The sequence below is a fragment of the Saccopteryx bilineata genome, chromosome 5, assembly GCF_036850765.1.
Source record: "Saccopteryx bilineata isolate mSacBil1 chromosome 5, mSacBil1_pri_phased_curated, whole genome shotgun sequence".
NCBI lineage: Eukaryota > Metazoa > Chordata > Mammalia > Chiroptera > Emballonuridae > Saccopteryx > Saccopteryx bilineata.
The window spans coordinates 249,149,875-249,174,610 of record NC_089494.1 but is presented as its reverse complement, the minus strand read 5'-3'; the positions used below and the strand labels follow the sequence as shown (position 1 = coordinate 249,174,610).

At 38.5% G+C, this 24,736-nt stretch overlaps 1 protein-coding gene across 1 annotated transcript in view; it reads left to right on the top strand.

Moving 5' to 3' along the window:
• The window catches only part of PI4K2B (phosphatidylinositol 4-kinase type 2 beta), a 30,308-nt gene extending 10,421 nt beyond the window's left edge, over nucleotides 1-19,887 (top strand). The window contains exons 3-10 of the mRNA XM_066279493.1: nucleotides 1,863-2,063; nucleotides 2,671-2,802; nucleotides 3,918-4,071; nucleotides 5,463-5,524; nucleotides 8,034-8,133; nucleotides 11,399-11,532; nucleotides 12,082-12,141; nucleotides 17,515-19,887. Coding sequence (XP_066135590.1) covers nucleotides 1,863-2,063; nucleotides 2,671-2,802; nucleotides 3,918-4,071; nucleotides 5,463-5,524; nucleotides 8,034-8,133; nucleotides 11,399-11,532; nucleotides 12,082-12,141; nucleotides 17,515-17,688 — 1,017 coding nt within the window. The 3' untranslated portion in view covers nucleotides 17,689-19,887. The remainder of the gene's footprint in view (nucleotides 1-1,862; nucleotides 2,064-2,670; nucleotides 2,803-3,917; nucleotides 4,072-5,462; nucleotides 5,525-8,033; nucleotides 8,134-11,398; nucleotides 11,533-12,081; nucleotides 12,142-17,514) is intronic.
• Nucleotides 19,888-24,736: the final 4,849 nt, after the last annotated feature.

Sequence of the window (24,736 nt, the reverse complement as noted above, 5' to 3'; positions counted from 1 at the left end):
TAATTCTAGGGCAGAAAAGAGAAGCTGATATGGGACTTTGTTCCATTGAGTCTAAAATTGTTCAGATATCGATGTTATCATTTGTAAAAGCTTTCTGGATGATGCATAGCCGTGAGTTCCTTTTTCAGGAGGAAGAGAGATTATAATTTTATTAGATATTTCTTCTAAAGATTGAAGTTATATTTTAAAACAGTCTTTTTTGTGGTATAAGTATATAAGTAATGTCAATCTCAGTCTTTAATCTGAGTTTGATTTCTTGATATGCGCTTGTTTACTTTCTGACTAGTGTTGCAGACATTTTGCATTATAAAACTATTATATACTTAACATTATAATAAGATTTTTATTTCTTGTCTAAAGATAATTCAGTCCCTAAATTTAATATGAATGTATTTTATCAGACCAGTAGTAAAGGTTATAAACTAATAGATGTTCATGAGCGAAAAAATTTTGAGAGAAAATATATTTAAAATTGGTTCATAAAAAAATTGGAGGCCCTGGCTGGTTGGCTCAGCGGTAGAGCATCGGCCCGGCATGTGGAACTCCTGGGTTTGATACCCAGCCAGGGCACATAGGAGAACGCCCATCTGCTTCTCCACCCTTCCCCCCTCTCCTTTCTCTCTATGTCTCTCTTCCCCTCCTGCAGCCAAGGCTCCATTGGAGAAAAGTTTGCCCGGACGCTGAGGATGGCTCCATGGCCTCCGCCTCAGGCACTAGAATGGCTCCAGTTGCAACAGAGCAGCGCCCCAGATGGGCAGAGCATTGCCCCCTGATGGGCATGCCGGGTGGATCCCGGTCAGGCGCATGCGAGAATCTGTCTGTCTCCCCCCCCTACACACACCCCAAAATGGAAAAAAGATTAGGGTAGGAGAACCTGACAACAAAGGTGTTCACTGTGTCCTGTCATTACATTTACATTTTATCTTTGTACAGAGAACTCGTTTTGTCATTGGTTTTATTAATTTAACAAATGCTTGAATGCTTGCGTGTGTTAAGTACTATTCTGAGTACTTGAGATACAGTACCTTTTGTGTGTGTGTGTGTGTGTGTGACAGAGACAAAGACAGAGAGAGGGACAGATAGGGACAGACAGACAGGAAGGGAGAGAGATGAGAAACATCAGTTCTTCATTGAGGCCCCTTAATTGTTCATTGATTGCTTTTTCATATGTGCCCTGACCCTGGGGCTACAGCAGACCAAGTGACCCCTTGCTCAAGCCAGCGATCTTGGGCTCAAGCTGGTGAGCTTTGCTCAAACCAGATTAGGTGCGCTCAAGCTGGCGACCTCAGGGTTTTGAACCTGGGTCCCTCCGCATCCCAGTCCGATGCTCTATCCACTGCGCCACTGCCTGGTCAGGTGGGATACAGTCTTAAGAGAGTTCTTGTCCTTTTAGAATGTACATCGAGTCATGAAAGTAGACAATAAAACATATAATTTAGATATTTAACAGATATTCAATGGTAACTATTTGATCTAGAGCAGGAGTTTTCACATATTTTAAAATCAGTGGAACCCTTTAATAACTGGGAAGTCCATAATATAAAACAGGTGGCATCCAAGTCCATCAGGCTAAGTGGCATGAGGCCTTAGAGCCCCGCCCCACCTCCCCTGTCCCCCCGCCCTCCCCTAGGGTTTCTCAGAGCACAGTTTGGAAACCACGAGCCCAAAGAATTATTGATTTTAGACTGTTGGATGAGAATGAATATAAAAATAGGATTGAAACTAAATCCCTTAATATTTAAGGGTTATCCAAGTCTGAGATGGGAAAAAGTATGAAAAAATTATCAGAATGAACTTTATCGATTATTATCCTTTATATATTAAAAGTCTAATAAAATTTCTACTTTTTTTCCCCCCCATAGAAAATTATTGGTGTGTTTAAACCCAAGTCAGAAGAGCCTTATGGTCACCTGAACCCAAAATGGACCAAATACTTTCACAAGGTCTGCTGCCCGTGCTGCTTCGGCAGAGGCTGCTTGATCCCCAACCAGGGGTACCTTTCCGAGGCCGCTGCCTTCCTTGTGGACGAAAAGCTTCATCTGGGCATTGTACCGAAAACCAGGGTAAGGGACAATTTGTTGTTAAGCGTGGACTTCTCATTTACAGCCTACTTCTCTGGGAACACGTTTCTAATGGCAGAGCCCGAAGTTGAGCACTGCCTTTTTGGTAACCCAGAGTCATGAGATACTAACAATTTGATTTCAGTGTAGACCCACAAAGTACCAAAGGGAGTATCTCATGCACACGTGAACTAAGATGATGCTAACAAAAAGAGGAAAAAGAACGAGCTTTAGAAAGCTGGTACAGATCAGGGATCTAGAAACTCTGTTGAAGGCAGAGATAACTAATGTGCCCAGGAGACTGTTTTTTTTATCTTTTTGTCCTTTATACGTTTATACTTGAAGTCTTCCTCAAAATATTCATTCCTCATTGTACATTTCAGGACTGTTCTTTCTTCCACGGGCTAATTTTCACTGCCTCTCTCAGAAAAATGTGCCATTTAACTGCCTGCAAAACCCCTTAGCCTTTCTATTTGAGATTCTGTGAGGCATTTAGCATAGGATTGAACTTTGCTAATTTACAGTATTTGAGTGAGTTTCATGGAGTATATGAATATAGATACTATCATGCAAATTCTAATAACCATTTTTCTAAACGGTATGTTTCTAGGTGGTTTGGCTTGTCAGTGAGACATTTAACTACAATGCAATTGACCGTGCAAAAGCTAGAGGCAAAAAGTATGCTTTAGAGAAAGTGCCAAAAGTAGGCAGAAAATTTCATCGGATAGGACTTCCTCCAAAGGTAAGTTACTGAGATAAGCTCTATTTGGGGGGCGATTCAGCACCTATTACCTGAGCTCCATGTGCTAGGCCTCGTGGATGGGCTGTGGATGTAATAGTGAAAGAAATTTGTTTTTATCTTCAAAGAGCTTATATAGTAAATAAGCAATCTCAGTGCAATATGATAATGTTGTTAGGATAGTTAAGTGCAGCGAACTCAGAGAGGATAGACGAGGGATACCTAACCTATTTTGGGGGACTAGGGAATGTTTGCAAGAGGAGGTTGCATCTAACGCTTTATAAATGAATGGCTAAAAGCACAGGTGGAGAATAAGGGATGATGAGCAGCTAGCTAAGTAATAGTGGGAGGGGTAATGGGAGAGGTATTTTAGCAAAAGCTCTAGGCTTTTTTTTTTTTAATATATTTGATCTGTGATTTTGTTGTTTTGTAGTAGCTGTGCATTTATCTAGATAAAAAATTTGAGTAGAAATTTATGGTTAGCCTAACTTGTCTTTAAAATTGTAGTCAAAGCAAGGAGTTGGAAAATTTTTACAAGGCCTATTGCTCCTTGGATATGCTGAAATAAAGTGTGACTAAAAATGGGTATTATTTCCATATTTATGATTACTAGAACTTAATTATAAGTACTCTAGAGAAAACCTTTAGGAAATCATTAAAATTTCATGCCAACCACAAGAATATAAATTATTAAGAAAGAATAAGAAGTAGATTTTTTTTGTGGTGATTTCTTGTATTTGTGAGGCCAACTAGGTTACCCATTACCTGTGTGTCATGTGCAGTATAAATTTGTATTTCCTTTAATAACTTTTTTAATGTTAACCAGTAATTTTAGTGATAGCTTTGCCTTTTATCCTAAAATAGCTGCTATGCCCCTTGAAAATCTAGGGTTGAACATTTTTATTTGCTATGTATTCTTTATGTGATTATTTAAAGTTGGTATATAAAAATAGTGTTCTTGATATTGATAAATGTGGCTTATCTAAATTAGTGTTAACTTTTCTGTTTTTCTTATTGTGTATACGTATATATTTTTATGATGATACTGCAGAGAAATTTTAAAAATAATCCCTTTGTTTTTGTACTTTCTTTTCTAACGATGGTTCTTATAATTATAGATTGGTTCCTTTCAGTTATTTGTTGATGGTTACAAAGAGGCTGAATTTTGGCTTAGGAAATTTGAAGCTGACCCTTTGCCTGAAAATATTAGAAAACAATTTCAGTCACAGTTTGAAAGATTAGTGATTTTGGATTACATCATCAGAAATACAGGTATTGAAATTCTCTCATTTGTACACTCAGCTCTTGTTAGTTTTTAAACTGTATTCAACTGTTGTTATCGAAATCAAAAGCAAAGTTTTTTTTTTTATTTTTTTTATTCATTTTTAGAGAGGGGAGAGAGAGAGACAGAGAAGGAGAGAGAGACAGAGAGAGAGACAGAGAGAGAAGGGGGGAGGAGCTGGAAGCATCAACTCCCATATGTGCCTTGACCAGGCAAGCCCAGGGTTTCGAACCGGCGACCTCAGCATTTCCAGGTCGAGGCTTTATCTATTGCGCCACCACAGGTCAGGCAAAAGCAAAGTTTTGATGCAGAAATCTTGTGGCCACTTTTCCCTCCCTGCCTGAGGAAACAGTGGGGTGGTGCTGACCCTCCAGGCAGAGGTGAGCCTACAGATCGTGAGGCACAGCAGGCTTCTGCCCTCCTGAGTGAGTGCAGTCCTTGTCCCTAGTGGTGGTGGTGTTTCTTGCAGCAGGACAAAGCTAGTTATTAAAATGTTATCTGCATAGTATGGATAATTAAAACAGATTGTGTAAATGATTTTAAATGCTTATTTTGACTGTAGGTAATTTAGGGTAATGTATAAATACATTAAACTCTCAACTCTTTATGGGCTGGAAGGGAGCAGTGTGCCCAAATGCGGTGCCTGGCCAGTGAAGGTCAGTGTTACGTGGGGGCTTGCTCCCTGTGCGTCTTCAGGAGCCCACCCAGACCTACTGCAGCAGAGCCTGCATCTGGGGCCAGCAGTGTGTACTTTAACAAATCCTCTGGGTCATCTTGCTGTGCTCTGAAGTTTGAGAACCACAGGTTCAAAACATTTGCTTATTTATATTGGTTTCTCAACAAGCATTATATAGTTTTCTAGATTTACCATCTTTAACTTAATATGGTCTTCATATTAAATTCATAATAAACTAATTCATAATAAACTAAGTGTTAAAATTAGTGTAGAGTCTAGAATACTCCTATATAGACATTAGGTGGGAGCCTATCCAGATGTTTGCCAGGTAACAGGGTAAGGTGCTTTTTCTTTCTAAGGTGAAGAGAAATTATCCTTGACTTTAATACATTGATTGAATAGTTCTTCACAGTAATGCCTACCTGTGAAGAACTATTCAGAGTGGTTATGAGGATTAAATTAATTAATACATGATAAGCATTTATAACAATGTCTTCTACAGAATAAATGCTCAATAATGTTAGCTAATATTTATGAATATTTTTAGCTTGTATGTGTTAAATTGAAGCCTTTCATATATAAACATATGTCACAGATAACCAGTGAAGTCTTGAAAATCAGGAGGTCACTAGATTTTCCCCCTTGATAATAAGCTATGATATCCATAAAAAACCAAGTAATATTTTTTTGTTGTTATTTCAAAAGACAGGGGAAATGATAACTGGTTAATCAAATATGAAAAGCAGAAACCAGGAAAGGAAATTAAGGTAAGGAAAATTTGAAAGACTATATATATGTCTATATATATATTTGGAAGGCTATACACACACACATACACAGTTCCTGTAAAAGATTTCTTTTGAGTAACTCCCCATCATTTTATCATTTTCTTTACTCTGATCCTTGGTTTTTATCTCCTTTTTCTGTTTTTCTCATCTCTTTTTTTTCCTTCCTCTGTTTACATTTTTTTAATTCTATGTTTAAAAAGTCTCTATGCAGCTTTATTTTTTTATGGTGCATTGGAATAGAATATGATACCAGCTTGGTACTTTTAATAGAGTTTGGAAACTTTTTGTAGAATGACCAGATTTATTTTGCTTTTATGTAATGAAGGCTTCTGGTATTTTTGGTCATGTTTTTATATTACTAATTCACTTCTTTCTGGTTTTTATGGCTCAGTGTTAGGTTTAATGTACATAATGGACTGCATAGACCATAACACATCGGATTCAGAGATTTTAGATCAATTTTTGTCAACTTTGACTACCCAAGTTCAAATTTTAAATATTTACATGAGATATTTTCAGAAGTTTTACTAAGTTTAAAATAGTCTATGCATTTGAGAAAGTTTTAACTAGTTAAAAAAATTTTTTTTCCCAATATTATATAATCTGTGTGTTCTCATCACTTAAAGGAACAGCATCACTTTAGTGAGTGTGTACTTTCCAATGTTCGTCAAAACAATTTAAAACTTCCTATTCATGGTCCTTAGCAGTGAAGCAGAGCAGACTCAGTACAGGGAGCAATGTGGCTGCCTCAGACTTGTGAGGGAGAGGAGCAGGGGGAGAAGCTGCACCCCAAGGCGGTGTGCTCTCTGACCCCAGCCAGGGAAGCCCTGCAAGTGCAGACGACCCTCTGGCAGGCGGACCAGCAGACTCACGGCCTGGGGCCCGGCGGGCCGACCAGCAGACTCACGGCCTGGGGCCGGGCGGGCCGACCAGCAGACTCACGGCCTGGGGCCGGGCGGGCCGACCAGCAGACTCACGGCCTGGGGCCGGGCGGAGGCTGCCCCGCACAGGACTTTGGGGTGCAGGTTGCACGTCTGTCAGTGCTTATCAAGCGTACACTTTAACATGTGAAGTTTATTGTGTGTGATCATACCCCAATTAAGCTTTAAATAGAATAATTTGATAGAAATAAAAAATAAATGCCGGTTAGAGCAGAAATGGGTTTAAAATACAGATTTGAATGTACATATTTATAGTAGTTACTAAATATCAATATATTTTATTGGTATATCTTGAGCAATTAGATTTTACTGAAAACTTAATTATTTTTCTCTTAAGTATTTTGTGCATTTTCATTGAGATATTTGATATAAACTAAAAGAAATAAACCTGGCATATATCATATAGACCTTTATTCTAATACTTTAATTTTTAATTTTTATTTTTGTTTACTCTATTGGGGTGACATTTATTAATAAAATGATATAGGTTTCAGGTGTACAATTCTATAATAAGTAATCTGTACATTATATTGTGTGTTCCCCACCCCAAGTCAAGTCTCTTTCCATCTCCATTTACACCCCTTAACCTTCTACCTCCCCCAACCCCTTTTCCCTCTGATAATCACTATAGTGTGTGTCAGTGAGGGTTTTGGTTTGTTTGTTTGTTTTTTGCTTAATTCATTCACTTTTTTACACGGCCCTCTAGTCCCCCACCCTCTGCCAGCTGTCAGTCTGTTCTGGGTATCTATGACATAGTCTGTTTCTGTTTTGCTGGTTAGTTTATTTTGCTCATTAGAGTCCACATATGGTATTGTCTTTCTCTGGCTGGCTCATTTCACTTAACATAAACTCCTCAGATACATCCACGCTGTCACAACAAGTAAGACTTCCTGCTTTTTTATAGCTGAGTAGTATTCCATGGTATAAATATACCACAGCTTTTTTATCAACTCATGTGCTTTTAATTTAAAGATTATTGATTTTACCTTTTATTATTTTATCTAGACTGCTTAATAATGGTAACTGCCTATACACACACACCCCCACCCCCACCCCCACACACACACAGATGAGAAGCATCAACTTGTAGTTGTGTCACTTTAGTTGTTCATTGATTACTTCTCATACATGCCTTGACTGGGAGGCTCCAGCTGAGCCAGTAACCCCTTGCTCAAGCCAGTGACATCTGGGCTTAAGCCAGTGACCCTGGGATCATGTCGATAATCCCATGCTCAAGCCAGCAACCTGCACTCAAGCTGGTGGGCTTGCGCTCAAGCCTGAGACCCTGGGGTTTCAAATCTGGGTCTCCAGCAGCTCAGGTTGATGCTCCGTCCACTGAGCCACCACCAGTCAGGCAAGTTCTTACTGATTTTGAAAACAGTCTCTGCCCTTCAACTGTGAATTTGTACTTTCTGGGAACTTATTTTTTAATTTTTATAGGCTCTTCAGATAAAACGTCTTTTACCCTCAACAATTACTGTAAATACTTTATCTGTTAAAAATATTTATATACTTTTTTATTATCAGACCATTTTTCTCCTTTTTAGGAAGCAAACTGCATTGATGATAAAGAACCACTTATTAAAGTAGCTGCCATTGATAACGGTCTAGCATTTCCTTTCAAACACCCTGATGAATGGAGAGCATGTGAGTATTTAGAGCCTCCTGTAGGTTCTGTAATTACCCCTTTTCCAGAAATGGAAGGGAACAAACTGTATGGTTATTAAAGTAGCAGAAGAAAACCCGGGTAGAGTTCATTCGTTAGGACTCTTCTCTCGGCACTCAGTACCACGTGGGCCTCGCTGTGTATTCGCTTATCTTCAGGTAGCTGTGTCTGCTCTTGAGTTTTTGGCTTGTGCCTTGCAAAGTAAGTGTGGTAGCTTTCCAAGTTTAAATGTATATGAAACATGGGAGTTATCTATTTAATATTTTGGTAGAGCTTTATTTTAATATTTTGGGTAATATTCACTGACAAAACAGTTTGGGTCTTACCTCCCCCCTGTCAGAAAGTGGCGCTTTAGCTGCCTGACCAGTCTCAACTGGTTTGGGTTGTGTGCCAAGGTCTGATTTCTGTGTCTTCTGAAGCCACTTTTAGACATTTTTATTTTTCTTCAAATTGTCCATATCTTGAGTTGTAGATGTATGGGTATAAAGATTTTTATAGAATTCTCTTATAAACAAGAAAATTTCCTCTTTGTATATTAAGTATTTAGGGGTGAAATGAAATGTCTGAAATTTGCCTTGAAGTATTTGGAGAGAAAGCAGTGATAGATTAAACCAGTTTTGTAAAAATTTGGGAATAATTGAATTAGGTTATTCAAAATATAGGAGTTCATAGTACTAGTTTTTTTTATTTTTGTATGTTTGAAATATGTGTAATAAATTTAAAAGTAATCTCTGTATCTATTACTATGCCTCTTTTAAATTTCTATTACTTGTTAGTATCCTTTTTTCTCTATTGGAGGTGCCAAAGATTTGTCTATTATAAAACATTGGCCTCTTTATATCTCTTTCTGTTTTTCAGCTAATTGGCCTTTTATTGATCAGGTTTTCAGTATATTTACTTTTTCTTTTCATTGGTTTATGTTTTCCATCATCATTATTTTCTTCTCCGCTCATCCTGTATGTTCTTCCCCCTGTTTTCCCTAGGACCGTGTTGGCTGAACCATAGACTGGGCTCGCTGCTCTCTCTAGTAGTCTGCTCTATAGTCAGACCTTCAGATTTGCTTTTTGACAGAAGTCATTTAGACACATTTTGTTTGACTGTAAAATTTCTAGATCCATTGATTTTAAAATATTGATTAATTAAACGTTTAAGTTTAATTGCTTTGTGACCTATGAACACGACGGTGTGAAATCTGCTTTTTGAAATTTGTTAGTAACTTCTATACACTCTGATATATGGCCAGTTTGAAGGACTGCACTTGAAAAGAATATGTTTGGGCATAAATTTCTTTATCTGTCTACTAACAAAAGCTTGTTAGTTGTTAGTCAAATCACATTCTTGACTTTTTTCTTAACTTAGCCTGAGATTCTTTTAATAGGTACAGTGAACTCTATAGTTTGTTTAATAAACTACTGATATGTTTGAACTTATACTGCCATCTTTTTATTTCTATTTACCATAAATTCCAATTATTCTTTTCCTTTCCTATTTTTATTGAACTGACTAGAGATGTCTTGTTCCATTTATTTTCCCTCCAGTGATCTGGAATCTGATGCAAATTGTACTTTAAAAAGGTTAATTTTGAATCCCCTAATTTTTGTGAGCAGTGTATTTTAAATATTTGCTAATTTGTTACTGTAACTGATGTCTCATTGTTAGTTGAGTTGATATTTGTTTCAGTCCTAAAAGTGTTAGGATTTTTAAATGTATTTATTTTCTATTTCTATTTAATTTTTGAAATGATTTGTTTGTTTTATAATTGGTACTCAGATCCTCAGGTACAGAGAGTTAATAAATCACACTCCTCACTTAAAAAAATGTTAATTTTAAGGTACCTATATTACATCTGAGAAATTTTACCAAACACCCAGTTAGGGATTGATGGTCTTGAACTTGAAAGAGGAAATGATACTGAGAATATGGTTTTGAAACTATCACCTTGGTATTGGAATCCGTGGTTGTGTCACCCAAGGACAGCATGGTGAACCAGTGCCATCCTAGGATAATTCAAGGTGCATCGTACTCAGTGTTTCATGAACGATTAGTGAACGAGTGAAAGAGGAGTGAGATAAACTCTGGGGGGTGGGGGGGTGGCGCTGAAGGAGGAAAAAGCCAGCAGAGACAGAAGGGAAACTTGGAGAGTTTCTCCAAAGGCCAGTAGAGAATTTCACAGAAGGAGATGATAGAAAACCGAGCTCTGTGACACCAGGACATTGAATCGATGAGGATTGCACGTGGGCCTGTGGGGAGACTCTTATGTGCTCTTGGGGGAGACAGTGATAGTCAAGTTGAGGGATAGGGATTGGAAGTAGAGGCAGGCATCAGAAGAAGGGCTTTTCTTATGTAATTGATTGGGGAAAGGTAAAAAGGAAGTTGGGTATAACTTCAGGGAGATGTGGGCAGCAGAAAAGCTTCCTTTGGAATGGACTGTGTACTTAGCACAGTGTCCAAAGACAGATAAAAGTAAGAAGGAATGACTGCAGGCAGATCTCTTCCTTAGGGCTCTCTGAATGGTAGGCGCCATTAAAGCTGGAGGTTCTCGTCTGATGAACCCACAGTACTTCTGTCAGTGAGCGCGTCATAAGCCATATACTTTCATGCAGGAAAACGAATATGCACTCTCTCTATAAGGTTCCATTACTTTACAGCTTTTACAACTCTTTCTAGTTTGGGCACTATGTGGATATTGGTCCTCTTGGAAGAGAACTACAGTTAGCCTGGGGTGATGAGTCTTTTATCCCTTAAAACCGCTCACCTATTTACCTACTGATGATTTAAAATTTTAGAAGAGTGTGTGTGTGTGTGTGCGCGCGCACAATTCCTGATGATTTGTGACTGGAAGGACAGGCAGGGAGACCTCAGCCAAGATGTTTTTGATCTGTGATTGTGAACAAATTATAGCTATCTCTTAATTTCCAAACTTAGGAACCAGAGATTCAGATATATGTTTTATATAGGGCTGTTTGAAATAGACTCATTATCAAAACTCTTATTCTTTAAAACCTAAAGAAACCTAATTCAGTTAATACAGTATTGTGTTTTGCCATCTGAATTGAACATCCAAACTTGGAATCTGAAAAATTTAGATAAAAAAGTATAATTGTTCTCTGTTAATTTCTTTCTCCCATCTGTTTTTGTTTGTTTGTTTTTTGAGAACCGGGGAATTACAGGAAAAGAAGTCGGATAAATGTCCGGCAAAATAAACTCTTTTAATTTAAAGGTGATTAATACACCTTTTTCTGTTAGATCCATTTCACTGGGCCTGGCTTCCTCAAGCAAAAGTTTCTTTTTCTGAAGAAACAAGAAACTTGATTCTACCATATATTTCTGACATGAACTTTGTGCAAGATTTATGTGAAGATCTTTACGAACTTTTTAAGGTAAATTTTTAGTTTCAATTATTACAGAAAATGAAACCTTAGAAGAGATTTTCTCAGTAGGGCTCATTTGTAATTTACTGCTGCTGTTATCATTCTTGCAGTAGAACTTAACATAACAGAAAGGAATTAGCAGTTTTACTCTACAGGAACATAAATTTGTGAAGTTACACTTACTATGAGTATTCTTTGAAGTGAGACCTAAAACTTGAGACAGTGTATTCTTCAAAAGTTGAATATTTATAAAATGGCTCTAAAAATTATAACAAATGTTTGGTGACCTATAATTTCCGTCTCTCAAAAAAGCCTAAACTCATTGGCTGGAGTGTCATTTTTAAATCTTTTCTGAAACAAGTTGGAATATAAATAAACTGTTATCATTCTAGGGGTGTACAAAAATACTTCAGGTAAAAATACTGTTTCATGTTATTTTATCAGTTAGGAAAGCTTTCTAATGACCTCATGTGCTAAATTGAAAGAGTTTGTTTTGAAGTATTTGTTTCTAAGACCTTGATTTTTGAAATTATAATGACGTTTTCCTTTCTGTGATAGATTGACAAGAGATTTGACAGAGGCACCTTTGAAAGTCAGATGTCTGTGATGAGAGGTCAGGTAGGTCACCCTTTTATGTTCTTACTAAGAAAAAAAAGCTCTCTGAACTAGGAATCAACCTCTTTCTCCATTGTAACTCAAAGATGCAATTCTGGATACTGTCTTTATGCTGTATCAAAATAGCTCAGGTGATTAGAAATGAAGTTGACTTCAATAGTATCTTTCCTCTATTGTCTTATTATTTGTTGTACCAAGTGACTCACTTTTCCCCTACTTGCTTAGATGTGCTGTTGCCTGTTCATTATTTGTCTCATAGAACATTTTCACCTCTGCAAGAGCAGTCAGTAAATGATCATGTCACTAAGGTTGAGCACTGATTGGAGCGTAAAAGTACTAACTGTGACTCGGTCCTCTCACCCCTTCTCACCTCCTGTAAGTGGAGGTCTGAGGGCTGCAGGGGTGGACCCACAGGCTGGGCTGGCCTGCAGATGACACCTCGTTCTTCCACTCTATTAAAAGTATTTAGATGCCAAAGGAAGACTTGACAAGAAAATAAATAATACTGTAAACACTGTCTTTTAGTGACTTACTAATGAACTTTTTCTTCCTAAAATATACGTTTATTTAAGGTAGCTGTTTGCTGCATCCCTGTTGCAAAAAAGACAAGTCTAGATTTGGCACTATTATATAACTTTAACAAATAAATATGATTAAATTAGACAATCTTTTATTCAGCAAATATTTATTGTCACAACTAGTGCCAGAAATTGTTCTGGTCATTGAGGTAAAGCAGTGAGCAAACCCAGTTCCTCTTCTGAGGGAGCTCAAGGAAGGGGCGGTTGTGGGCGTGCCCATCTCTGCTCCATTGTATGGATGTCGTGCTTGCTGGGTCCTAAGTTTTAAATAGTAAGGGGAAGATCATGAAGGGCTCTGAGTGCCAGAGTATAGATTCCACACGGAAGGGACTGGGACAGTTAGAGATTTCCCATTTAAAGGGGTTTGGTGAGACTCGTGTCTTTGGAGGAGATGTCACCCCGGTTTCTTCTCTGAAGCCCCTGAACTGTGCACTAGATACCATTTGTAAGTGTGTTTGGGGCATGGGGGAGAGGCACTAGGATATCTGAGTCAGCAAAAAGGATCCCTGTCCCAACAAAGATTAAGAACCGCTGTGGAGGGTTAGGCTGGACAGTGCGTGCAGGTTTACTCTGTGGAGGAGGGGTCTAGAGCCAGCAGGCTTCTTGGGGTTGGTTTTCCGTAATTCAGGCATGAATGAAGGGCTTAGATGATCAGTGATTGTGATTATGTTGCAGTGTTACCATCCCAGCTATCTTTGAATTAAATTTTTAGGCATTGATAATTATGCCCTAATTTGACCGCTTGAAACAAATAAACCAATCAATATGCTCCATCTTCTGGCATTGTCATGTCCCAAATAGATATCTTTCTCATAGGGATAATTTTTCAGCATAAAAGCTGTAAATAATTTTGTAAGCTTCAATTATTAATCAAAATTAGTACATGAGGAATTTAAATTAAAAACTGTTTATCTGGAAAGACATGGAGATATTCCGGTACTAAGGGAGGGCTATTACAAAATATCTGTCTGATATTTTACCTTTATTTATTTATATCCTTCCTCATTCACAAAGGAGTTAAAGTACTATACACATGTACATTATAAAGTAGAAAGATTACAGGATCAAGATCTGGGGAAAGAAAAAAAATAAAATAATACCTAATTTATATGTTCTAATTTAATTTTATTAATTTTTTAAAAATTTGGTTTTGAACTTTCTGATAGCCAGAAAGAGTAGGGTACCCTGACCATGTACATGATTATGTAGCTTTCTAGTTTTTAACAGTATTTTTAAAAATCTGATGTGAAAAAGCAGGTAGTGTTTTATATTCCAAAGTAAATCATTACAAAACAGACAACAAAATCAAATACCAGTAACCTGTATTCCAAACAACAGAATCATTATTTAGCTGGTTCCTTAACTGAGTCAAAATATGAGTGTCACTTCCATCGTTTCCAATTATCCCTTAAGTCCCTCTTCTCCCCAGTTTTGCCAATTAACTTCATGATCTGAGCTTTGTGCAGCCACGTCTTTTGCCCTGGTTTATAGTAAGTCTTTAGTTTTAGACACATTATCAGCGACACGCTCTAATTCTTCACATAAAGATATGGAATGGAACTTGAAACTACTGTAGTATGAAGGCATTTCTTTTAAAATCTGGGATAGTAATGTTTATGAAATTTAAAGATAAACCATGTTTTGCATTTATATTAAATAGCAGTAGGTCAAGATGAAGTTCAATAAGAACAATCATTTCTCTTTCTTTCTGTGCCAGTTTGGAACACTAGACCTCAGAAAATATTTATAAGCAATGTGAAATATATTTTACACATGATCTAATAAAAAAAAGGCAGAAATAATAAAAGAAAATGGCTTTATGAGCACGTAGTGAACTTGTATTCAGTGATTTGTAAACCACGCGCCTGTGCAGATTCAATAATAATTGATGTTAAAGAGAATGAACTTAACACTTGAGTATCTCCTGACTATTTGACCCTTTGCTAGATATTTTTATGTTTGTTACCTTTATCCTCATAGTTATCTGTGTCTCACACGGAGGAAACTTGGCTCCAATGGGTTAAGTCACACCTGTGAAATAAGGGGTCTCTCAGCCTGGTGGATCTGCAGCATTAGGTACCGCCTCTGCCCGGGGCCTCTCTCTTCCCCACTGGACCAGACAATCTCTCAGAGCAAACCTGATCCATCCTCTGTGATGGAAAACTTCTGTGATTCATCAGTGCTCACAAGCTCCGGGCCGGCTTCGAGCAGGCAACAAAGACCCTTCCCAGTCTGCCTCCAGCCCTCCGCCTGCCTGACCCTCTCGTCACTTGCAGCCTCCCCCAAGCCTGGCCACCACAGTGCTCAGCCTTCCGTTTTCCTTTCCCAGTGGTGCCCTTGTCCGGGCCTCAGGTGCCTCCCCCTCCCCCTCCCCCTTCCCCCTCCCCCTTCCCCCTCCCCCTCCCCCTTCCCCCCTTCCCCTCCCCCTGGAGCACGCCTTCCTTGCCGCTCCAGCTCTGACCTGCCACCCAGGGAGCTCTGATTTCCACAGCACTCTCTAGGAGTCACTGGTGTCACATTTTACTCAGAAATAGGATCTTAAAATCAGCATATCAGGCACATTATTTTTTAAAAATGGCTTAAAATCAACCATAAGGTAGACTATATCTGACCTTGTGGAGGTAATACAGTAATTCTTATGCCTACTAAAAGGTAAGGAGCAGTGAATTAACTTGTCAAAAGGAAAGAAATCTGTACATTTATACCATCTGCCCTTGACATAACTATCATATCCCTATCAAGTTATCAAATGTGGCATAAACGGAGAATTCTGAAGTGTTTCTTCTTGCCTACAATGTTTAGTCTATTTCTGAAAATAATCTCTGATTTAAACATGTAGTAACACGTGCGTGCTGCAGGTTGGCTGTGACTCCCTGGCTTCTGCTGAGTTCTCATGGGGGAAACATAACAGATTTGCTTATTCTTTGAGAAATGAAAAAATGGTGCTATGTAGGGAAGGGGCCCATATTTAAAGTCAGGGCATACACCTGCTGTTGTTGAAGTGTTTACCACACAACTCCTATTATTTGTTCATGTGGCTGTTTATAGAATGTGGGTTCTTTAAGGCTCACACAGTTCTTTTCCTGAGGAGTCTTCTCCTCAACATGGTGCATGCTCAGTAAATGTTTCTTTAATTAATAAGTGGAAGATTGTCACTCGTCTTCTCAACTCTCAAGGAATATTTACATTAGGATACTTTCAGAATACAATAATTTTTGCTGTTAGTGTATATTTGAAAACTGTTACTCTTGTAGAATCACTTTTTTTCCTGCATATCTTTCTCTTTTCCAGAATCTGTACAACTATGTATTGTTTCTAGAGTCAGGAAAATATTAGATGTTACTTGAATTAGTGTGTTTAGACTAACATTTCTGGAACAGAATTTTTAACAGCAGTAGAGGGAACCAACCAGACCATTTAATCCCTTAGCCATGCGGGTGCCCACATTTTATTTTCATGGTGAAGAATGCTGTGCTTAAGAATTTCATAAATTCTTTTTTGTCTTGTTATTCAAATATAGCTACCTAGAAGATGTTAGGGAAGAACTTAAAAGGGATCCTAAAACATAAGTGCAATGAATAACTGTTGTTAGAAATGATTCCCTGCTGAGTTAAATACTTTAAATCTTCTAAAATCTAAACCATCTAGTTTATAATACTTAAAGTATTATTAAGGGTATTTATTAGTATGGCTTTGTGTTGAAATCTTTATCCTTATCACTATTAGATAGTCTTTAATGAACCAGTAAAGTGCATATCATCCATATATTCGATGTTTCTTTTTTTAAATTTTTATTTATTGATTTTAGCATGAGAGAAAGGGAGGGTGAAAGAGAGAGAGACAGAAATATTGATTTGTTTGTCTGTGCTCTGACTGGGGATCGAACTGGCAGCTCTTTGGGATGATGCTGTAACCAACTGAACTGTCCGGCCAGGACCGTGTATTAGGTATTTCTAAATACTTAAAGGAGACATCCTTATTGCTAAAGTACATAACAAAGGATTATTCAGGGACGAAAGAAAATGAATTATTAAAATTTTATCTGAACAGAGTAGGATAGTCTGTAAGCTATGTATTGAGTTTCATAACCATATTTTTATGTTCAAGTAGCAATTCCAAGAGTATGTAAACATGGAATGCAATATATTTTTTATTTCCTATTTAAGAGTTAGCTCTTAAATATTTTCACTGGCTACTCTCCCGAACTCTGTAACCCACTTGCCTGAGTCATGCTTCTCTCTGCCTTCTAAGTCCTGGTGTCGTTTACTTATTCATAATGTGTACTTCCCCTCCCCCCCCCCCACTAAAATGTGACCTCCGTAAAGGCTGGGATTGAGTTTGCTTTTTTCTATGTTGTATCCCCTGCACTAAAACAACTGAGTGTGTAGTTTGCTTGAAATAAGTGTATTTGTTGAATGGTTATTTAGCTAAATCCAGACTGTGTAGACCAGTATTTGTTTAGGGTCTATGTCAAATGGAGTATGTGGAACCATTTGTTATTCAGTCTCTGGTTTCACTTCTCCTGGACACAGGTACATTACTGAATGTTTTAGAGGTACCAGTTGGCAAAAGTTATTTAATTCTAATTTTGTGCACTTGTGTGTATATATGTGTGTATGTATAAATATATGTACAGCCACGTAATATATATTTATAGCAGCTACTCCTCATCACAATCTATTGGGCATAAATGGATAAAATAGAAATTGTAATTATGAATAAATGGCTAAACTAATGTCAGTGAACTGAAGGATTTTTATCTTTTCTGAACTGGTGAAAAGCTCTCTTCTTTTCTCAGATCTTAAATCTCACCCAGGCCCTGCGGGACGGGAAGAGTCCCCTGCAGCTGGTGCAGATGCCCTGTGTGGTGGTGGAGCAGAGCCGGGGGAGAGCGCAGGGCTGCGTGGTGCACCTCAACAGCTCCTTCACCCAGACCTTCCACTGCCGGAAGCCCTTCTTCTCCTCCTGGTAGCGGATGGGGAGAAACAAACGGTCTGGTGGTGGTGTCAATGTAAAACGTGTTCATTTTACATTCCAGCAATATACATCTGCTGTCAAGCGTTCTGGTTGCCAAAACCTCAAATAATATAAGTTTTTAAAAGGTTATATTTTGAATGTAATCAAACGTTTACAGTTTTTTGTCCAAATATTAAATTTCTATTTCAGGGAAAAAGTCATATATCTCCTATATTGTATTTTTGTAGAAAAACTGTACTTGATGTTGTTGATGTGTAAAAGGTTTACACATTCTAAAATGACTGTAGAATTCCAGATAGACTTTGACGTCCAATAGAATAACTTTTTATATCCTTTATAACATGAAGAAAAAGTGTTCATGTTAATCTTCTTACATTATAAAAGGCCTTTGAGTGTGAAACTGCTTTTAAGAGCTCTAATAGATTAGTTCATAGAAAAGCAGGTCAGAGTAAGCAATGCTGCCTTAATGTAAAACGCTGCTGTTTTAGAACTTGAATAAGTACCCCTAAAGGGACCATTTTGAGGGACCAGAAAATTATACCTTGGTTAAGTAATTGATGACTTTTTTTTTTTTGCTTCAGAATATTTTTGGTGAATTATTTTGTTACTGTGAGAAAAAAAAATTAAAGATATTTCCTTTATAAAAAAATAGAAAATAGAAACACTAAACTGAGATTTGAGGAGGATTATATAAAATTAAGGTAAATCCTTAATGTTTTTGAAATTCTACAATAGCATTAAAAATTTCTTTTTGTTCCTTGCACAGGATCAATTACATAATCAGGTAGTATTCCAGAGAATTAATCTTGTTCGATTTAATACTTTGGTTAGTTTAAAACTTCCCTGAAAAGTAAACCATACCTCAAAGTGCACATTATATTACATTTTGGGATCTTAGGACATAAACTCTTAAAAATAACAGCAGCATTTTAAGGTACTTGAAATTCCCAGTGTTGTTATAATTACAGTCACATTTAGAATATCAGCCCTAATTAAAGTGGACATGACAGAGTAACGGTAGCATTATTTATATTTGAGTCTGAATATCAGTATGTCTGGCATCCTGGGAATTGGTAGCACTTTTAACTCACCAAGTGATTTAAATTAAGATGAACCCAAAGTGAAGACGTGATTCCAAAGAAGCAGACATTTCACTCTCTTCTCCGGGCTCCAAACAAACAGTACCGCCGCTCGGACCAAACCGGGCCGCATGTGCTGCTGGCCCTATTTCCGCTTTCTGTCTCGTGGTGTTTTTGAATTAAGTACTTCGTGTAAAGTATTCCCGAAGGTTAAGTTAGGGTGGAGGACAGGTCTGCAGTTCTCCCTTCCTTCACTCCTGTCTCTCGATCTCACGGGTGTGACGAGTGAGAAGACGGCTGTCCCCGTAGAAGTGCCCTGCTACCTCCGACCCTGTGTCATCTCCACGGTGAGATGATGGAAAACTGGAAACGCAAAGCTCAGGCTACTGTCTTTAGATAAGTGCTCGTCACTGAACTGTGCCTTTGAAAACGTTCGTTCTGAAAGAACTAAGCGTGTGGAGGTGGGTACTGCTTTCAAAAAACAGGTTTTTTCAGTATTGTGAGAGTTGCTATATTAATTTTTATAATGGAAACCATGGTAAATTGCTACTGTTTTATATCTTAAAATTAAAATAGTGTGGAAATACTTTTTAATGGTCTGACCAGGCCAGAAAAGTTAAGGTGAAATATTTAAGATGTGATTACAAGTCAGAGTTCATTGGTTATATTTTGTAAATGTTTATGAATTTAATTCTTATTTAAATATTGTGTTAATTTTTTAGGGAGTATATTTATAGTGTCAATGGTAGACTAAAGGTAATAAAAATCATTGTCTTAAGTCTAGATTTCTTCTAAAGCATGTATATTGAATATTTAGAAAGTTTGTGAAGACATTTATGTTTATAAATCATGCCAAACTACCATTTTTGAACTTTAGATCTTAATGGTATAGTTTAATTCTTAATAATTCTAAAAGTTATATTTAACTGGAACCTTTATCATTGGAGACATTTTAATTTTATTTAATGATATGCTTCTTTATTCTCCCCTAATTTGTTAGCAATTGAAGACCATGGAAACATGGTATTTTGCAGACTTGAAAACAATTTTATTCACATTTAAAAAAATAATTTAAAATACCATACTAATGGAATTAAAACTTTATTTAAAAATGATGGTGACATGTTCTTTGATCAGCTTACATCTTGAGTCCTTTACGGGTCTGTGAAGAGCCAGGCAGTGCCGTGTGTTTGATAGTCTGCCTTCTTGCCAGGGTTGCTTGGGCACCTGTTCAGAGTTGGGGCAGAAAGTCTCAGTTTGCTCTGTTTTCAATCCTATCTTAGAGTTAGTTTGGGGCCATGTGACTGAATTCTAGCCAGTGAGAGGTGGGGAAGATCGATGTGACTTCCAGTCCTGGCAGTAACTCACTGCCCTCACCGTCAGCGGTCATGACTGAACACACTCGCCTGTCTTCCTGTTTGATTACAAACAAGCAGTTTGCAGAATGGAAGCGGCCAGGGCCCGTGAGTCACTGCTTTGGAAGGGGATCCTGCTGACTTCATTGGACTGTGACACGAACAAGAAATAAATGTTCGTGTTTAGTCACGAAAATGTCGAATTTATTCATTACTAAAGCATAGTCTGTCCTATCCTGGGCATTATAATGTAAATTGAAAAACAAATCATTTTAAAAGAAAACATCAATTATCGGAGACAGGCTGGCAGCAGCAGTGGGTAGTTTTTCATCTTCCCAAACCCCCATGGAGCTAGCCTATAGCAAAAGAAACACACAGTGACACCGTCGTCACTAAAATTAGGTGATGGGCCAACCCTGTGAATCCCAGAATCTGCGCAGTTTGGACTAAAACCATCCATAGCAGCACCATCACATAGGAACAGCAGTTGGAGGAGCAAGCAGAGGAAGTCAGGGAGAGCTGTGATGTTTGTAAGAGCCAGAGAACCCAGAGTCTGTCACGTGTCCTCAGCCCCAGCTGGAGGAGACCACGGTAGTGGTGGCAAGCTCAGCCAGTGGATCCAAAAACCACAGTCAATCAAAATTGAGAGGGGACTGTTCAGTAGTAATTAGTTATCAAGTGGTAAAAGGAGCCTTCAGAAAGGTCTGAGCGTGCTCAGGCAACCTGTTCTTCGGGGTTCTCAGAAGCAGCCAGTGAGCACATAGGCTGCACCAGGCGAAATACGGGCTGTAGAACACACGCTGACAAGGGGCGGGCGCTGGGGGTAAGGGCGAGGAGGTTCAGACTCTCCATCAGGGACCAATGAGACAGAAGTCAGAGTGCCAAAGGCGCACAGAAACGAGCAGTTAACTAACACTGTGGATACAGAAGAGAGAACCCCAGAACCACAGCACTGGGCAGCTGTCCTGGCTCACCTCAACCTCCTGCACAGGAGTTTTCGAAAATGTAGGAAAACCCACTTCACTTAAACATGAACCACATCTAACAATATGCTCTAAAAAATAACAGGATAACCATCTGTTTAACACACCCACAGAAAATGAAGCTATCCCAGGGAAACAGAATAATGTTTTTTAAAATGCTGAAGGAATTTAAGAAATGATAGAAGCTAAGAACAACATAACATCAAAATTGGAAGAGTTCAGAAGTGAGATAGGCAAGCAAGAAGGGGAAATAAAACGCAAGAGCAAACACAAAATACCCACAGAAACCCGATAGCAAACATCACAGTGTTGGAAATTCTGAAGCTTTCTGTAGTAAATTACCACACACTAGTAGTTTAACACAATACGGATTGACTATCTTAACAGTTGTGCAGGTGAGCAATCTGATACAGGTCTCACCTGGCCGAAGTCGGGGTGTCCTTTCCAGATTCTGAGGAAGAAGGTTCTCTTGCCCTCCGTGGTTTCTGGAGGCCTCGCAGTCCCTGGCTTGTAGCCCTGTGCCTCCGTCGTCAAAGCCGCTGCTGTGGGTTGAATCCTTGTCTCATCGGATCACTCTAAGACCCACATGTCTGCCTCCCTCTTATACCTTTTTTTAAAATAATTTTTTACTTTTCAATTACAGTTGGTGTACAACATTATCTTAGTTTCAGTTGTACAGCCCAGTGATTACACATTTATATCACTTTATAAAGTGATCACCCAATATACTAATACCCACCCGCACCACATATAGTTATGACAATATTACTGACACTGTCCCTTATGCTGTACTTTACATCCCCGTGACTCTTCTGCAACTGACCATCTGTGCGGCTTAATCCTTTCATCTTTTTCCTCTTCTACTTTTAAGGACCCTAGTGACTATGTTGGATTCATTCAGGGAATCTAGGATCATCTTCCTATATAAAGGCCTTGCTGATAGGCAAACTTTTTTAAAAACATTTTTTTTTTACTTTATTTATTGGTTTTAGAGAAAGAGGAAAGGAGAGAGAGAGAGAGAGAGAGAGAGACAGGAACATTGATCTGTTCCTGTATGTGCCCTGTCCGGGGATCAAACCCGATACCTTTGGGTATCAGGATGACACTCTAACCAACCGAGCTACCCAGCCAGGACCTGATATGCAACCTTAATTCCACCTTCAGCTTTAATAGCCCTTTGCCATGTAACATATTCATAAATTCTGGAGATTAGGCCATGGATCTCCTTGGGGGCCATTATTCTGGCTTCCATGCACTCCCTCTGAGATCCGTTACCTAACAAGGATGTCTGTTTTCATTGGCCTTGTTCAGTGCTGTACCGTGGAGCCTACCCAGTGCAGTAAAGGCAGGAAAGAGGTATATGGGTCAGAAAGCAAGAAAGAAAACTCACTATTTACAGAAGACATAACTATGCATGTAGATAATTCAGAAGAATCTACTGATAACTATTAGAATTAATAAGTGAACTTTGTAAGGTTTATATACCAGGAATATTAGAAAAATATTTTAAAAGTTACCATTTACAGCAGCAACAAAACATCAGATTCCCAGAAATCAGTCCAACCAGAAGTGTGCTAGATCCCTACACCAAACAAAAGTATTGAGAAAACGGCAGCAAATACGAGATTCCCACATTTGTTAAAATCTAAGTGATAGGTAAGTGGGTGTTTTTATATGGTCTACCGGAAAGTTCTGTCCGTTTTTGGAATAAAACAAAATACAAATTTTTCTTACCGTCAATAAACTTTATTAAATAATATAACTGCCATTATTAATGATTTCTTGCCAGCATGAGGGCAATTTGTATATCCCATTTTTGAAAAATGTTTTATCTTTTGATGCGAAAAATTGAACTACTGCTTGTTTGATATCTTCTTCATTTTTGAATTTTTTGCCCTTCAAAAAATTTTGTAAGGACAAAAACAAGTGATAGTTGGAGGGTGCTAAGTCCAGGGAATATGGTGGATGTGACAGACATGCTTCTGTAGCATTTCTTCCTTGTTGAAATTCGTAAAAATTATAGTGGCGTAAATGAACTTTATCAGTAGCCATAGGTACACTATTGCTTCACACATAAGACTAATGTGAATCAACTTTGTTTTAGTTAATTTGCTACGTCAGTATGTATACATTAAGTGATAAAAATAGAGAGGCACACATGCGCCAAATAAACATGTGCTTACGTGTCGAAACTTGTTGTGACAGAAACAGACAGAACTTTCCGGTAGACCTTACATATTCTGTTATTTTCCATGTTTCACTTACTTCATTAAAAGAATAAGCCTTTATAAGGGAGCATGTTTACATGAATGTTTCGTTTGCCTTGGTTAGTTTGCTACGGTTGCCATAACAAAATACCACAGAGTGGCTTAAACAGAAATCGGTCTTCTCAGAGTCCAGAGGCTGGGAGTCCAAGGTCAAAGTGCCAGCAGGATTGATGTTCCTGCTTCCTTGGTTTACAGAAAGCCTCCTTCTCCTCGTGTCCTCACATGTCCTTTTCTCTGTGCAGACACGTCCCTCGTGTCTCTTCCTCTTCTTATAAGGACACCACCAGCCTTGTAGGATTAGGACCTAGCCATATGACCTCATTTGACCTTAATTACCTCTTTAAAGGCCCTTTCTCCAGATATAATGGCATTGAGGGTTAGGCCTTCAACATGAGTTTTGAAGGGGAGGACACATTTCAGTTCGTAGTACCACCCGAAGTAAAACTTTTAAGCACCTGCATGTGCATTAGTCTCTCTAATGTGGCCAAGATCAGCCTCTACCTTTGTCATTACTGCAGTCCCGGCCACCTCCTCAGTCATATTCCTAATGGAAGACAGATAATAGCAACACCCACCTCTAACTATTTTCTGAAGAAGTCTGAGAAGTCCCCCTACCCCCATAATGTGTAGGAAGTTTCCAACCTGGATTTGTAATAATTAATTTGACTGTGGAGATAAATGTCTTGCTTCCCGCTGGGCTCGTGGTTCTGTTCAATGTAATTGTGAACCAGAACCTCTCTCACTTCTCAGTCGAGGCAGATGCATGAATTTGCTTTAGCTATTTTTCATTTCTTTGATAAAATCCCAACTCCTGAATGGATAACCGTTGGTATGGTAGATACAGATCACTCACTGAATTCAACACATTTCTTAGGTACTCGCTGTATGCCAGATTCCCCAGAAGGTAGGGGGCACACAAAAATCAGTAAAGATACAATTTCAACTCTTGGATTTACTCTTCAAATGCTGCTCAGAGGGAGAAGGAATGGTAATAGATCAAAAATCAAATATTTTCCGCCTGACCAGGCGGTGGCGCAGTGGATAGAGTATCGGACTGGGATACAGAGGACCCGGGTTCCAGACCCCGAGGTTGCCTGCTTGAGTGCAGGCTCATCTGATTTGAGGAAAAGCTCACCAGCTTGAACCCAAGGTCGCTGGCTCCAGCAAGGGGCAAGGGGTTACTCGGTCTGCTGAAGGCCCACGGTCAAGGCACATATGAGAAAGCAATCAATGGACAACTAAAGTGTTGCAACATGCAATGAAAAACTAATGATTGATGCTTCTCATCTCTCTCCGTTCCTGCCTGTCTATCCCTCTCTCTGACTCACTCTGTCCTGTAAAAAAATAAAATAAAATAAA